The 18,081-nt window shown below is 37.6% G+C and overlaps 1 protein-coding gene across 1 annotated transcript; it reads left to right on the forward strand.

Moving 5' to 3' along the window:
* The first annotated feature begins 11,484 nt into the window (after positions 1-11,484).
* On the forward strand, positions 11,485-13,056 carry LOC141589687 (peroxidase 57-like). The gene is made up of 4 exons (XM_074410318.1): positions 11,485-11,718; positions 11,827-12,000; positions 12,392-12,554; positions 12,641-13,056. Exons 1-4 carry the CDS (start codon positions 11,485-11,487, stop codon positions 13,054-13,056), a joined length of 987 nt encoding a protein of 328 aa, XP_074266419.1.
* The last annotated feature ends 5,025 nt before the right edge of the window (positions 13,057-18,081 follow it).

Genomic DNA, 18,081 nt, shown 5'->3' on the forward strand with positions numbered 1-18,081 from the left:
TAGGCGCAGCAGACGCTGCGTCTGTTCCTTGGCTCAGTTCTGGCTGTGAAGCCGTAATTGCAAGCCGTTAGTGTTAATTGATGATCTTAATGATTGATTGATAATATTTACTCGGATGAAAGTGATTAATATGTTATTTACATATGATAAAAGGTCATAAAACAATAAAACATGGATGAGACGGATTAATTATGTGAAGGGTCGACGTTAATGAATGATTAATTAAACTAACTAACTAAACGAATTATTAACTAAACATGATGAATTGACGACGGATTAATGACTAAACAGGTGAAAATATATCAACAATGAATCCCAGAAACTCAACATGAACGAATTGAATCTCTAAAACTCGAATTGAATTTAATGACGAGAAACCCGCAAATATTGATTATTTGGGATTTGAGTCGGATTTATGACGATTAAAACATGTTAATGATGATGGTTAATATACATATGAATTATTAAACTATCATGATGAAGAATTAACAGACGAACAAAACAAAAGAAATAAATAAATTTGATACGAATTACAGAGGACGGAGGAAGAAGAAAAGAAGCAGGAACTGCGGCAGCCTTACGAAGAGGCGCAGCAGGTGCTGCGCTCCTTCGAAGAGGCGCAGCGGTTGCTGTGTCTTTTCTCGACGTCTGTCTACTGGAAATCCGCAAAAAAGGCTTTAAAGACGGTTTTAGAAATCGGTTTTAATGAGGTACTTTCGACATAAATCTTACAATTGTTACACAATAATAAAATACAATAAATAAAGAGAATTAATACACCCTCAGACTTACATGTTGACGGAACGAGAAGAACTAAGAAGATCGATTAGTGATGCTCGCCGCGAACGCAAGGAAAGAGTGCCCTCGAAAGAGGAAAACGATTTAACAAGTTGATTAATTAGATTGATTGAGTGTAGTGGTCAAATTGGTCGGTCATGCAACGGAGAGGCTGGTACCCGGAAAGATCCGAGCTTACGTGGTCGGAAGTCCAAGCACGTAGGCGCCAATTAGTAAGAACGAAGTCTAGAATGCAAAGGGAGAAGAGAAGGGCGGACACTCGCGTGAGAAATATGAGGAACGAAGGCTCCTATTTATACTAATCACACGGAGGAATTAGGGTTTCGGAGACTCTTTGGAAGTGAATCTCGGAAAGATATAAAAAAGATACGTAAATCATGCAAAGAAGGGCCTGGGAAGAGGCGCAGCAGCCCATCGCGTCTCTTGGAAGAGGCGCAGACTGCTGCCGCGTCTATTCCCGGAGGTTTCCTCCTGCTGAAGAAAGATTTCCGCGTTTGAGTTATGGTAGGACGGAATTAATTCGATTATCTTTAATATCTTATGTAAATATTACGGGATATTATTTGCCAAAAGATAAAATTTGAGAAATATGGAATAGAAATATCCGGAACATTCCAGAACATTCTGACTCGGGTTTTAACGATTATCGAAAAAATGGAGACGGTTTTTGACCCGGACTCCGAATGTACTCTAATTACTGCCAAAACGACCGTATCGGGACGTAGATGACAACTAAGAGGTTGACATTAATATTTGAGCAATCACTTGACGATAATCTTACGAACTGTCACAAATCGTTCCGCGAACCAAACATGCGGCCCAATCATCACCGGGTGGTTTGCGAGGGGTGCAGAAACGAGGTGTCTACAGAGAGGATCAGGTAGGGTCATTGTGGTGGAAGTGAGAGTTTAACGTTTAATGTTGTGCGAAAATGGTGGATTGGTGGTGATGGGTGAATTAGGAAGGGTAAAACCCTCTTTTTATTTCTTTATTTGAGATATGTTATTGACTGGGAAAAAAAAAGATTTTAGATATGAAATTTTAAAAAAAGTTTTCTTAGGTATAAGATTTGAAAAAATGAATAATTTAATGTATAAGTTATCAAATTAGCCTATTTGTTGTAATTTTGACAATTTTGACGTGTTAAAAATGACTATGTGCCTTTGTTTGGAGTAAACATTGTACTTCGTTCATTCTGATCATTTGTTTACCTTTAGTTTTGACACAAAGACCAATGAAAAAGGAGAGGGCAATTATTAGATGACAAGTGGACTAAATTATTGAAGGTGTATGATCAAATTGCTCATCAAATGTAGTCTAAAAATAGAAAGTTAAATAATTGATTAAGACACCTCATAATGAAAAAAGTAAACAAATGACTTGGGCGGAGGGAGTATCTTTTTTCTTGAAATCTGTGAGCGCCTACCAAATGTGAAAGAATGTACTATAATATACTCCCGATGTCCCGATCATTTGCTCACCTAATCCATTTTGGAGTGTCTCAGTCAATTGTTTACCGTTCTATTTAGGGATCGGATTGCTTCTGATTAACAATTTGATCCTCCAGACTCAATTTGCTCCACTTGTCATCAAATAATTGGTCTTCTCCTCTTTCCTTAATCTTTTTACGTTTTGTCATGGCTTTTTATAATATATTGCTATTTGCGGCATCCTCATTTACTACTATCCCAAAAACGCCGCAAATGAGCCATTTTCTTACGCTGCAAATAATGTTTTTGTACTAATATTTGGGGCTTGTTTCAAACTAATTTTGGGTTAATGGGTCCATGCCAGCAATTTTTTTTCATGATTTTACGTAAAGTCTCTACTTCAGATAACGGCTTCCCCTATTTTCATAAGAAAAAAATAGTATCGGCCGTACTAGGGTTGTAATCGAGCAGATTTAAGCTAGAGTTCGGGTTGGTTCGTAATCGGCTCGGAAACTTGAGTTTAAGCTCAAAATCGGCTCATAATCTTCCGAGCTTAAAAAATTAAAGTTCAGAATCAGCTCGGATTAAGCTCGAGCTCAACTCGATCTCGTTTCGAGCTTGGTTAATTCATTAATTTATTTACTTTCTGTAACTGTTAAATCAAATTGAAAATAAATATTATCAAATCAAATATAATAAAAATAAAACAAGCCTAAGAGAGCTTCGGATCCGAGCTCTACTAAGCTCGGAATCAGCTCGAATTTGGCCCACCTCTTCTCGAAATCGGCTTGGAATCGTTATTGACTTATTTCGAGCCGAGCTTTGACCGAGATGATTCTGAGGGCTCTACGAGCCGGCTCAGAATATTTATAGCCCTAAGTACCGCTACTAATGAAAGTTTTTGGGGAAAACTGATAAATTTGCAAAAATTACACTGACAAATAGTTAAATATATATTATTTAGTGTGATAATATGTCATAAAAGTGATTTGGTTCAAAATGTGGAATGAATTGGAATGAGATACCATGGAGGCAAGGAATGGATTTAGAACCCCATACCCACTAATTATTGTTTGGTTCACTCTAGAATTGCATGGAGGGAGAATAGATTAGTTAGAAACTTGAAGGGAAGGTGGGTATGAGATTGATACAAAATAAAACAAGTAATAGATTAAGTTTCATTAGTTGTTAGATTATTATTAATTAAGTTACAGTTTTTTAGTTATCTTTAAGTTATCATTAGTTATTTTTTATCTTTTAGTTATCTTTTAGTTAATAGAGAAGTCTTGTTAGTTAAGAAATCTAGTTTATTTATAGGGAGGTTTGTATTTACTTTTATTAAGTGAAGATATATTATGTACCAAAAAAAATTAAGTGGAGATATATTCAAAAAAAAAAAAACAGATTGTGTGCAATTGTGTAACCCGGATTCGACGAGTTTCGATCCAACCTTTGTTACTGTTTGACGCGTCTTCAAGCGTTAACACGAATTATAGTCAATATGTCTTGACTATAAATCACCATTGTTCGGATTATAGGTATAATCCCAGCAAATATCCCTATGGATTTAAATTTGTCCCTTAGTCTCACGAGTCAGGAGTTCGATCCTCACTACTATCATCGTTCATTTATTAAAATCGCTTCCGCATTCGTATCAGAGATTCCAAGGGGTTGACGTGGAAGTAGAATCCATCAAGATTTTAACTCCGTTTCAAACTGCCCCAACCAAATTAAACACTAGAATGGCTCAAATCCATTTCATTCAATTTTAGCTCCCCAACCAAAAACCCCCTAGGTCAATAAGTGAAGTCAAGGGTTCAATTTCCACCGTATATAGCTACACTTATGTAGAATGGCTCGAACCTGGTACCTCTTGGTATAAAGGGAGACTATCAACCACTACGCCAACTCCTATGAACTCCATAGTGTTATTTATCACTTTATAATTTCGTGGTTTGCACTCTATGGTTGTTGCTTGATGATGGGGCATATTCTGCACCCGCTGACCGAGTCAACATACTGAGCAAGGTCAAAGATATCCACAGCAAGTCAACGACTTAGACAGACTAGCCGACTCAGCTACATCGGCCTGTCACTTGGGTCCCGGCCAGGCAACCAGCCAGCCGGGGCACATATCCGCGTACTCATATCCAAGACCCCTCGGTCGGCCTACCATGGGTCCATCGGCCGAGGGTAGATCAGTCTTTCCACCTGCTAGCCACTTGGCCACTTGGCCACTACGTGACAAAAGGTGAAAGTCTATAAATACTCCTCAACCCTCATTGAGGAAAGGATCCCAAAATCATAACCTAAATACCCTATAATCTGTTAATATGTAACACCCCGTATTTTATTAAGTTGGATAAAATTCTTTTAATTGCTATTTTGAATTTAATTACATCATTTAGCGATTTATATATATATATATGCTTAGCTAATTAATTAATTTCATCATAATTCGATACGTTAATTTTAATAATCATTAATAAGTTTATTTAAAGTTAGTTCGAGTTTATTGAAATTAGTTCGGGTTTATTTATTTAATAATTTTCGTTTCCTTACGAGTCCTTATGAAAGTTGTTTTAAGTGAACCCGAGATGGATTTTGGGAACAAAACCGTCCAATTAGCTATTTTGAGCTTATTTCACTAAATTAGCAATTTTTATTAATATCCGTTAGTTTCGTAAAAATCGTTAATAACTCCGATTCGAATCGAATTCCTATTATTTCTGTTAGCTGGCTGAGTTTATTTTATTTTCACTCATTAAATTTATTTATTATTGATTCCGTTTTATTACTGAAACTTTTACTAAAACCGATTTTATTAACTCGAGACGGTTTTAAAAACGAGCGATATTACTTAACGATGAAGAAACGTACATATAATTAGTAGCTAGCAAGCTAGCTGGTGTCTCATTATTATTATTATTATATTTATTATTACTAATATTATGTTGTTGTTGTTGACCCGTCCCCACCCCCTCATTTCTTCCTTCTTCATTTTTGAACGAACCCAGCAATAGCAACAAAAAGCAACGAAACACACAGAGCAACACACCTCCATTTTCGTCACCTTAAACCTCAGATCCCGCCTCCATTCTCAACCAAATTCGATAATTTTTGTACCATTCTCTTCCCCTTTCCTTCCTCCTCCTTTTAAGGTAAGAAAGTCTCCTTTTTGTAGTGGTTTCGTCTTTCGCCGTCTTATAAAAGTGTCGTCTTTTAGCTTCTTTATTCCGTTTTCTTGCCCTTTTATGAAGGATTTGAAGACCCGGAGCAGTTTGAGTCGGAAATTCGGGAGTTAAAGGTAACGGTAATAGGATACTCGAATTATTTATAATACTAGCTATTATATTTCCTATTGTTAAGTTAATTAGTTGTGAGACGGGTTAATACTGATGGAATAGTTTAGAGCTATTTATGAAAATCCTTTTCCATTAGTTTTTGGGGCAATTAATCTGGGTCACGAAAAGAATTATAAGATGATGGTGTGTGGTATTAGCCGTGAGATGATTAGCAGGATTTGTGGGAGCGTTATTAAGGCATAGTAGTGTATTATATTATTTGGTGCGTATGATTGCAAATTGGTGCATTGACAAGCAAGTTCTTGAGGTTGTCTTTGTATAACCAACCGATTATTCAAACGTTATTTCATCGAAACTGAGATTGGATTTTTACGGGATTGGATTTCTAGTATTGTGTTTAAATTGTCGATTTCTTTGACTAAGACTCGTATGGTCATAATTTGGGGAAATTTTCATAATTGAATGTTCATGTGGTGTTGGTTTGAGACGGTTTTATACAAGTTTTATTTATCCATTTTGAGAAAAGTTGGTACCTTTGGATTCATGGTGAAGTGGGTGATTATGTTGGGTAATTTAATTGGGTGAATACTATCATTTTAATGCTTAAAATTTCGTCTTAAGACGGTCACAAATGAGCTTCTTTAATAGTGAAAATGGGTTTTGTCGAGCGCTTTTAGCGGGCTGTTTTGACGGGTTTCTTTATGTTAAATTGAACCAACTTTCTTGCTATTGTCTCAAGTACATGTACATATTTGGATTGGGTCTTTTGTACGGGTGAAATTAGTCTTGGTTTGGCCTAGGAAACCGTCCTAAGACGGCTGGACAGTAGGGATTGGCTGCATCTTTTTGTTGCTTTGTACTGCTTACTGCAGCAATGGTGGGGGCCATTTCGTGCGGGGATCGTGGCCAGCCTTGTAGGCCGTGGCTGAGCCATGTCGAGGGTACAACCAGGCCGTGGTCAGGCAGGTGCCGCCATGGCTAGGCCGTAGTCTTGGTTAGATTAATTTTGACCGTGAAATACGTGTATTCGGCCTTAATTCATTTAACTTCCGTCACTTACTTTTGCATCCTAAATTGTTTTCCTACCGCCCATTTATATTTATATTTCTCACATGATTATATGTTTGAATTTTACATGAGTATCAAGTTGGGCTTAATGTGATTTAATTGTTGGACTCCTTATAGATTGCTTATTGGACTCATAAATGAGTCACTTGAGCTTTGTCACATTTTATTCCGTAATTTCATATAACGTAAATTATTCATCGTCACTCATAATATTTTATTTAACCGGCATGTTAAATTATATAATGGAATATTTATTATTATAAGACAAGTTTGAGTTATTCGAGTTATTTAAATCCCGTCTCATATTTTATATAACGATAATTCGTTAATATCGTCCTTTCACATAATTATTATTATTTTAGGTGACTCATATGTGGTTGAAGATGAAGAGTAATTTTGGGTTTTAGAAGCTTTCTCAAGTTTATTGCTTGTCTCTTTGCTAGCTTAAGGTAACTATTCCGAGTTACTCGACGAATTAATGTCACATTAGTAGTTGATGTTGTGTTTGTTGTTTGATAAGTGTTTAGGTGATTGATAATGTTTTACTTTCGTTTTTCACATGATAAAAATTGGAAATAGCATGAGAATAATATTGCGATAAATTTTGTAATTTGGGCCAAAGTAGGCCAAGACTCTGAGCTGGGCCAGATTGACCGAACGAGTTTGGTCAAGCTAGGTTTAAACCAGTCAGCCTCGATTTGACCGATGACTCGTCGCAGGACTCGGGTCGAGGGTTTGTCTTTGAGGTGAGATTGGATGTTTTATTTTATGCCTTGATATTTGTAATTATCATTTCACATGTTGGTTGTTGGATGCTTTGGATGCTTTATACTTGAGTCTTCTTGCCTTGTTGCCATTTTAGCTTGTTCTCATGAATTATGAGATTAACGGTTAGCTGGAGTTTGGATTATTATTGATATTGAGGATTTTGTTGGATTGTCTGCTGAATAGACATTTATATAGCCTTTCACATGATAGAATGTTAGCATTTATGTTGGTAAGTTGGACTCTTTGCCCTCTTATGGTTAAGTGGGTGTCCTATTTGTCTTGAGTGGTGTGGGCTAAAATATTCAGCTGGGACTAGCTGGGACTAGGTCCTAGGTGAGTATTTCGGCCTTCATCATAGATAGGTCTTTATAGTCTCTGACGAGTATATGTTCACTGCTTAATAGCCTTTGTGTTCCTGACTAGTGGATTTATATCCAAGTTGGGGCATGACCTCGTTACTTATTTTGATAGTAAGTGGTCGACTTTAAGTACTAGCCAACCCTTTGGTGGACTCCTTAGGGTACTCACTTTGTTTTAGAAAAATTGTGGGTCTTGGGTGCGGTGGTGTGTATCCGCATGTCTAGGTCTGCGCAGATTTTAGGCTAGGGTTGTGTTGTGTCTTGGCCATGTTTTATTAATATTAACCGCTGAGCCAAGATACCGGTTCGATTACCTTCCCTACCTCGTGGTATAGACTCGAGTTACAGAGTGACTATTGACGGTACTAAGAACTTATGCCTGTCTTTGATATATTGCCCTTTCTTGTTTGATGATTCTATGAATCATAGAAGGTGAGATGCAAGCCGGCTATGGTTGATAGAGTTTGGATTCCTGGATGTTATGTGATTCACATGATAGTGTAGTATGAGTCGGTCTAGTATTCACATGCTAGGACTATGTGTTGTTATATTGTTGTTCACATGATAAGCACGATTGTCTAGCATCTATATGCTAAGGCTATGTGTTATTCATATTCGTATTCTTATGTTTACATGTTATATTAATTATGACATTTCGAGGCTGGGAGAACTCGGAGTTACTCCCCACTGACTGTGGCTTTCGTATTTGTATAAAATGCGAATGACAGGTAGGTGATGCATATATGGGGTACATGGACGAGCTAGCGAGCAAAGTAACCTTGGGACCTAGACTGGTTTTATTTCATTGTGACCCTTAAACCCTTTTTATGTCACATACATTTTAGGGACATATGTCTCCCTCTTTACATTTGGTTGTATAATTTGCTATTCGCGACTTTAGCGATGGTTAGGTTATGAAACTTCTAGTTAGACCTTGTATGTTTGACACCTTCCAATTTGGATATCTTTATAACAGGTTCAGGTTTTTAAAAATTACAGGTTTTTACCCAAATGAACCTATTACAAACATATCCATGCAGTTTTATTCTAGAATTACGTGTTTACTTTTCCGCTATAAATGAGGGTGTCACAAATATCTTCCTTATCTCTCTACAATATACACTTAGCCAAGTAACACATAACTTATCTCTTTATAGAGCAAAGCCCATGAAGAAGGGCCAATCAGGGCACAGCCCATGAAACGTCAGCCAATCAGCGAACAGACACGTGTCAGACATGCAACCACGGAATGTCAATCGTTGCAACAGTCAAACGTCAATCAACGCAACAGTGACCAAGCGTCTTCAATACGCCTCTTCATATCTCTTTGCCTATTCATCTTCCTCAACAAATTCCTAAGTATCTGTTCTCCGCCGGCCACATGACCAACCAAGCTAGGTCGCACCGGCCGGGGGCAATCAAAAACAACCTAAGACTCTCAACCCTGGTCTCGGCCAAAACATTACTTTCTTTTTCCACATCGGATGTCCTTTACACATCCATGTGGAGGGGGGATATGGTACGGCCTAAGCAGAACCAAGCCGATATAGAAGAAGCCGGGGCAGAAAAATTTTTACTTACGCAGAATATACGCTCAACACGCATCGGAGCCCATACCACGGCATAGACTACGCTGGGGGCAAATTGATGGGGCATATTCTGCACCCGCTGACCGAGTCAACATACTGAGCAAGGTCAAAGATATCCACAGCAAGTCAACGACTTAGACAGACTAGCCGACTCAGCTACATCGGCCTGTCACTTGGGTCCCGGCCAGGCAACCAGCCAGCCGGGGCACATATCCGCGTACTCATATCCAAGACCCCTCGGTCGGCCTACCATGGGTCCATCGGCCGAGGGTAGATCAGTCTTTCCACCTGCTAGCCACTTGGCCACTACGTGACAAAAGGTGAAAGTCTATAAATACTCCTCAACCCTCATTGAGGAAAGGATCCCAAAATCATAACCTAAATACCCTATAATCTGGTAATATCTTCCTTATCTCTCTACAATATACACTTAGCCAAGTAACACATAACTTATCTCTTTAAGTTCACTGACTTGGGCGTCGGAGTGAGTACGCTCGGCCAAAGCCGAGCCCTCAGTTTGTTCATCGTTTCAGGAGACCGAAAGGAGGATTCAAGCAAAGACGTCATTCTACAAGCTACGAGTGGTAACAATACTTGCTTCGGAATTACACCCGGAACACTTGAAGTAGCGGCTTTGTTATTTGACGTTTTTTTTTCAATATTTTACTTATGACTAAAGTCGCTCGGCTTTTTGTCAAATCTTCCAAAATAATGACGCGGACCATCCAAATTAGTTTGAAACCAGCCCCAAATACCAATAAATTTGTCAAACAGCCAGCCTTATAACAATAACCCCAAGAAATTCATTATTAGGGTTTAGCCCAAAGTAAACAATATCATATTAAACTGTATATCGATGCAACATGAGCCCAATAAGAAGTATTAACGCTTCCTCGCAACATGAGCCTACTTTCGAATAAATAAATAAGAAAAGTTAGAATCTGAACCGAGTCTTAAAAAAACTATCTAATCAATCTTAACACTCCTTTTTGTGTTAGGGAAACTTCTTTATTTCTTCCAATGGCCTATTCAATATTCTTTGTATATTTTTTTCACAAAACTATTCATGTTTGACTTTTGAATGTTTAATATTTAAAACTTTAAATGTAAATAAATAAGACTTATAAAATGGTATTAAAATAACTACAATTTGTTGTAGAGACTAGATTATTTTTCCAACGAAAAAAGTAATTAATAAATACAATGGATATAGTCTAAGTTGATTTAATTAAAGACATAAAAAAAAGAATATTTTGTATTTGAAAAAGAAGTGACCAATTATTACCTCCGTCTCAGTCATTTGTTTACCTTTGATTTTAGCACAAAGATCAAGGAAAGAGAAGATGGTCAATTATTTGATTACAAGTAGGGTAAATTGAGTGTGAAGGATCAAATTATTCATCAAAAGTACTTCCAAAATAGAAAGGTAACAATTAACTAAAACAGCTCAGAACAACATAAAATAGGTAAACAAATACTTACGGGAACTGAATGAGTTGTTAAAATGTCAAAGATACTCGTATATATATGCACGACGAGACCTGGTAAATTGACCTGATCCGAATGACCTAACCCGAACCCGACCGACACTCGAACTCTAGACCCGAACCCAAATTGATCCGACCCAGTATAACTCGACACGAATATTTATTGTTGCAAACTGGTTATTATCCATAAATAACTTGAAATAGCTGATCCGAAAATGATCCGAACCTGAAATGTCCCAATCCGTCCGAAATCGATAGACACAAAATGACCCGGCCTGAAATTGATCAGATCAGAACCCGGCCGATTGACTTGATTGCCAGGTCTATGCACGACCTTATATTGGCCAACATGACAACAATGACAAGTAACAAAAAAGGAGGATCAAATACACCCTTCCCTCGTCACTACTACGGGTCATACGGCAGAAACAACTTGAATTATTTTGACAAATGTTCATATGCATTGAATTGCTTGTATGCTTCAATATCGAATGCACGACGTTGTTACATATCGTGCATTCATGTAACTCATATATTCTTGTGCTAAGTCTGCATATTGCCTTATTTGCTTCAATATAAATGGAGGCCTCCTTTTGTGTTAATCTCATAAAAACAAAACTTACAAAAAAACTTGTAGTATTTCTCCATTTATAACATTTTTGTTTGCTGTTTAAGGAAATATGGCTAGGGTTAAGTCAGGTTCTTCTTCTCCGATGGCGATTCTAGCCATTGCTGTTTTGTTGATGGGTCTTGTTAGTCAATCTTATGCTCAGTTGAGCGTCGGATTTTACAAGAATAAGTGTGGTGCTTACGATGTTGAATCCGAAATTTATAAGGTTGTGAGCGGTTTTTATGCGACGGATAAAACCATTGCTGCTGCTCTACTAAGGATGCTCTTCCATGATGCCTATGGAGTATATATTTATCCTTCTTTCTCGCATTTTTAAGTATTTAATATGTAATATTAATAATTACTCCGTGCAACAATTACTAACAAAGACTTGTTTGTTCATCTTCAAAAGGGATGTGACGCATCGCTCTTATTGGACGGACCTGAGAAAAGTCAAGACAATAACTTAAGTGTGAGAGGATACAACATCATTGATGCTTGCAAGAGTGCTTTGGAGAAAATTTGTCCTAAAGTGGTTTCTTGTACCGATATCTTGGTTATTGCTACTAGATATTCTGTTTACCTGGTACCGAAACTAAACTCATACTGTCATACATATATAATCCTTAGGGGTCGTTTGGTTACTCATTAAACAACACAGGAACTTAAATTCATGTGAATTGCAAAATGGTCGGGTATGTTGTTTGGTTACCCCAGTTCACATGAATTGGAAGTTCCCATGAATTCCAATTCCTCCATAATGGAGGAAGTTATTTACCTAGGCCCCTCTAGATAAGTGGAAATGCCTACATGAATTGAACTTCTTTCATGGCAACCAAACAATATTTTGCAATTCAAATGAATTCTAAACTCATGTGTTTTATGAATTCCTAGGCAATACAAATTCTTATATGCAACCGAACGACTCCTTAAAATGTTATTACAAATATGGATTCAGCATATGTTTCTATGTACAGGCTGGCGGAACTTATTACAATGTCGAAACAGGAAGAAGAGACGCTACAACCTCTAGTGCTACAACCGGTGCCAACCTTCCTGGACCTACAATCCCGGTTAGTGATTTCGTCAACAAAATGGCAGTAAGAGGATTAAGTGCTGCTGACACCGTACTTCTCCTAGGTATGTATTTATGTCGTAATACCATATACGACCACCCGTCGAACAAAATCTATCAATGATTAAATATTCGTTTGCATTGTTTGTAGCTGGAGGTCACACCGTCGGAATCATACATTGCAAGTTCTTCCTACCACGTCTCTACAACTTCAAATCCACCGGACTACCCGACCCAAGCATCAACACAACCACTCTCTCTTTTCTAAAAAAGACATGCCCTAGTGGGGGTTCAAACAACTTTGTCTACGCGGACCAAACTCCAGGAAGCGGGTTGAGATTCGACTCAGGGTATTTCAAAGCGATAAAGATGGGACAAGGTATCCTTGAAATTGATCAAAGGTTGGCATCAGACCCAAGTACCCGTGCTATTGTTAATTATTTCGCAACCAGCAGCGACTTCGCCACCCTATTTGCCGGGGCTGTTAACAAGCTCACCCGGTATGGGGCACTCACTGGTACCCAAGGCCAAATCAGGACGAATTGCCACCGCGTTAACAGCTACTAACTGAAATTGACTAGCATCAACTGCATTGCGAATTCCAACAATACTGAATGCATACATGCAACTACCTGCTTAATTTGGGAGTTCTTCAATTTTTCCTTTTGAATTTTTTAGTTCTTTGTTACAATCAAACTCTGTCAATATAAGATCGAGTTTGAATATCGTTGTTTTTTTATGATTATCTGAGTTGGTTGTTTGGAAGTTGCACTATGTTGCAACAATATCAATATAGAGTAACCCAATTTACGGAGTATTACTTTCGAGAATTAATCATATATTCGCATCGCTCATTTTCTTGCAATCATTCAATTCTCTCATTCGCTCGATAAATGTTAAGAAACCATCTCAACCAAAAGTTTAAGCTGATGGTTGGCGTCCCAAGATCGATTTTATACTGACAGAGTTTTTAGGTTAAAGATGGGCGCAAAGATAAAATTCTTGCTGGTAGAAAGGTGGAGAGCAAGAGGTTTCTCTCCGGAGTCAAGTAACCTCATTGACTGGGTTAAAGTTTTACACGGTGCATTGGCCGTGAGTGAGTTAGGGTGAGGACCGGATACTAACTCGGGTGTGCAGCTGGTAATTTCATAAGGCCAATGGTTGATTCATCGGTGGTTATGTTCTCTTGTATTGGAGGGGGAGATTTGTTGGGTAACATCCAATACAAGGTTTTAATGAAAATGTTACATGTAATAATGTTGCACATGTAACATAGGTGAGTTAAATGAATGTGATTCATTTGTTTTTACAATTACGTAAAATATATGAATGTGATAAATTCATTCATGGATAACGTGAGAATTGATTTTATTATTATAAAATCTAACATCTTTTCCATGGCTATATAAAGGAGGTAAATCCTTTGGAAAATATATCTCACAAAATGTAATCAAACAAAGTGACTAAAAAGTCAAGGTTTGAGGGTGAGGTGGAGTACGACGGGTGTTTTTATACAATAATTTAGGAGGTTACTCTAGGCGTGATATTAGTGGCATTAACTAATATTCTTTGGAGGGCTAGAGGTTGTTATCTTATATTATTGTGGGTTTTGAATTAGTATATTAATTCGGGACGGTTACGTTATCTTTTGGTACTATATTATTATAGTGGATTCTAGTCTATTTGGCTAGTGGGTTTTACTTCCTAGGTTTGGAAGGTTTTGCCCAGGTTTGACCCTAAAATACCGTCTCATCTTAATATTGCTTATATTTATTTAATTTTACGGTGTACTTGTCGATTGGTTGCTTCCGTTGAGCGTGGGAGATTAGCGCTAATTTCCCAACAGTGGTATCAGAGCCATTTGGCTCGGTCCGGTGGCTGGTTTATAATTGGCAAGGATGTCAAATTTGGGGTCTCAATTTGCAGTACCAAAATTTGATGGTAAAAGTAGTTTCACCCTTTGGCAAGGAAGGATGAAGGATCTCCTGGTTCATCTTTGCTTGGCTAGAGCCTTGAAAGGAGTTGACACTAAGCCAGAGAAGATGAGTGATGACGACTGGGAAGAGGTTTGCACTATGTGTGCAAGTACTATTACACTACTACAAATCCAGGCAACTACAACGGCCCTGTAACAACGCTGATTCACGAAAATCACCATAAGACGTTGTAGAATGGATGGCGCGAAATTTACCAAACTTAATTACAACGGTTATGTGTTGATAACCGTTGTTATAGGTTTTAACAACGGGTCGAACTTGCACAACCGTTGTTAATATAAAAACTAATAACAAAAGTTTGCTCTGTAATACATTATAACCGTTGTTAATAATTTGGCGCAAAGTTAGTGAAAAGTATTACAACGGTTATACTAAAACCCGTTGTTAGGCTCCGTTTGGCAAGGCATTTCAGGTACCTGATTTGGTCAAAGTAGCTTATTTGACCAAAATTTCAGGTACCTTATTTTTTTGTACGCGTTTGGCAAGTAGTTTATTTAACCAAATAAGCTACCTGAAATTAAATGTTACCTAGAGTAGCATTTGAGATTTCAGGTACCTGATTTGTTTTTATTTTCCGTTTTTACCCCTTCAATTTATATTATTAAGTAATTATCATATTCTTTTACGTCATTTAATCAAAATCATTTACCTTTTCAGTTAGTTTGCCAAACATTTTTTTATATAATCAGCTACCTTATCTGTTCCTAATTTCCAGCTACCTTATCAGTTATCTTTTCAGGTTTCAGTTAGCTTTTCAGTTTTCAGCTACCTTTTCAGGTTTCAGCTACCTTTTCAGTTAGTTTTACCAAACAGAGCCTTAATACTTTTTAACAACGGTTTTCTTAATAACCGTTGTTAATATAATCTCTAATGACAACAGGTTTATGTGTAAAAACCGTCGTCAATACTTTCCATAATATAAACCACACAAACACAGATCAGCTACAGCCACAAACACAAACCTAACACAAACACAAACATACACAAACACAAACACACACTTTCTCATCGTCTCTTTTCTCTCTTTCTCTCTTTCTCATCGTCGCTTTATCATCTCTGTCACTGTTGTTGTCATCGTCTCCTACTTTCTCTAATTATCAGGTAAATATCTATCGCTTTATGGTTTTAGGTTTTGTCATTTCCGTCATTATTTTCTTTCTCTAATTATTTTATTTGCATGTGTTTTTATCGATCATTATTGTTCTTTCTCTAAGTATTATTCGCTTAATTAGTTTTGTCACTGTTGTTTTTCTGCGTTTATTAGCTAGTAAAACAAATTAAATAAAATAAAACAAAGAAGAAGATGATGGAGAGGAATGCATAAACTTAATTAATAATTAATATATAAATACATAAAAAACTTATTACATTGCTAAAAATGCAATTCTTAGATATGCATAGAGAGTCTTATTCTCTTCTATGATACCCATCCTCTCCTCCTTTGCTATTTGGAGGTTTCGTTCTGCAGATGTTATATCGTCATATAGCTGCATTATCCGCGGCTCTGTCAAGCCATTTTTTTTTTTGGCGTCCTTGAGTGCGATCCGAGCTTCCTCAAGGTAGCTCCTGAACCTCCTCTCGATGTCCAGCAACCGGCGGATGAAACTCTTGTTGTACTCGGTCATAATGCAGGTATTGTGGATGGTATCATTCATTGTTGAAGGAAGTGTTGAAGAAAGTTTGGAGTTTGTTTTAAAGATTTAGGGTTTGGAGTTTAGGACGTGGAGATAGTGATATAATGGAATGGTTATTGAGATAATGCATGAATTTATACTTAGTAATGTGTCGTTTGAGTTGTTGTTTAATTAATAATATATGTTTAGGAAGTTGTGCCATCATATCTGCTTCAAATCTTATAACCCTTCTCATTCCATATATTGTCCTTTCATATGCAGGGATTTGGCAGTAATAATGCATGCATCGGAATTATAAGGGGCAGTAATAATGCATGCATCTAGTAATATATAATTTAATTTTTTTTTTTAAAAAAAATCAACAACAACGGTTATTTAAAAAAAACCGTTGTCTTTAGTTATAACAACGGTTTTTTCTACTGTAACCGTTGTTATAACTTTCCCACCAAAAATTAGTCACACTTTCCACAACGGTTTTTTCTACTTTAAACCGTTGTTAATAATTTTCACAACGGGTTTCTTAGAAAAACCAACCGTTGTTAAAACCTTTAACAACGGACGCTTTAACAACGTCCGCTTTTTTATATAACAACGGTTTTTAACCGTTGTTATAGCCTGTATCTGTAGTAGTGTTAGGTTGTGCATCTCGGATTCTGTCATCAATTGTGTTCTTGATGACGACTCTCCATCGGTGATATGGGAAAAGTTGGAGAAGCTCTACATGGCGAAGAGTTTGACCAACAAATTGCTTTTGAAGCGACGGTTATATCGGTTGAGGATGGACGAGGATGAAAATTTAATTGGACATGTGAATTTGTTCAATGGATCATTAGACGAGTTGAACAAGATCGAAGTAAAGCTTGGGGAGGAAGATAAGGCGTTATTACTCCTCAATTCTCTCCCGGACACATATGAGACTTATGTGGATACTATTCTCATGAAAGACATCATCACGATGGAGCAAGCACAGACAGCTTTATTGTCCATTGATGCGAGGAAGAAGGACAAGGCTGGGATACGGAGCGACAATACGGGTACAGTTGCAGTTGCTCGAGATGGGAGAGGTCGATCGTTTAACAGGGAGGATGGATCGAAGCATGGCAGGTCTCGGTCCAGGAATGCTTCTAGGAATAATGATGTGAAGTGTTTCAAGTGTGGTGACTTTGGGCATATTAGGCGGTTCTGTCCTAAGAAATGCGGGAATGAAGAAAACAAGGTGACACCAACTTGGTTGCCGGTGAAAGAAGTAGTGGTTGTTTATAAGTAAGTGGGTTACTCCTCCTATCACCAATTGGTTTTAGGACGTGCTATAATATTTTCAGGACACTTATAAAGATGATCTTCATCTCTATTCTACTGATGTGGGACATTTGTTTCCACCCTAACATAATTGATAAGCTTATTTGGTAACTTATACCTCGAGTAATTCTTCATTTTTTCAAAACTTATACCTAAGATAACTTTCTTTAAAATCTTGTACCTAAAATCCTCATTTATTTCAAACTCAATAATCACCACCACCTCCAATCACCTTCCCTTCCGTCGGTACCACCACTAGAGTCACGTTGCCGCTTCAAGTACAATCTCGCCACGTCGGTGCACCCACAAGTCTTCACGATTGTGTCCCTCTTATCATGACCCCATATCCCGTCGACCCCTATGCCCCAGCCACCACCCCTTACCCCAGAAAGCCCACCCTGCCACCAAAAATGCCTCCCCACAATAAAAAAAAAAAAAAAAAAAAAAACAAACAAATATTGATTTTATGGGTTTTAGGGTTGGGGAGGGGGTTTTAGTGGTTGGGCGGTGTTTTTCGAAGAAGGCTAGTGGTGCTAATAGCTTAGGGTTGGTGGGTTTACGATGAGGGCGAATGTGAAGCGTGGATAGGGTGTAAGTGGGGTTTGTGACGGTGGTGGAATATAACCGGGGTTGTTAGTTTGGTTTGTGTGTATGTGGGTGTT

Source organism: Silene latifolia, chromosome 7 (assembly GCF_048544455.1).
Source record: "Silene latifolia isolate original U9 population chromosome 7, ASM4854445v1, whole genome shotgun sequence".
NCBI classification, from domain to species: domain Eukaryota; kingdom Viridiplantae; phylum Streptophyta; class Magnoliopsida; order Caryophyllales; family Caryophyllaceae; genus Silene; species Silene latifolia.

Excerpts from the sequence above, each read along its gene's own strand:
- LOC141589687 (XM_074410318.1), top strand. The coding sequence starts at position 11,485 with ATGGCTAGGGTTAAGTCAGGTTCTTCTTCTCCGATGGCGATTCTAGCC. Across the intron at positions 11,719-11,826 it reads TCTTCCATGATGCCTATGGA|GGATGTGACGCATCGCTCTT; the intron begins GTATATATTTAT and ends CATCTTCAAAAG. Across the intron at positions 12,555-12,640 it reads TGACACCGTACTTCTCCTAG|CTGGAGGTCACACCGTCGGA; the intron begins GTATGTATTTAT and ends CATTGTTTGTAG.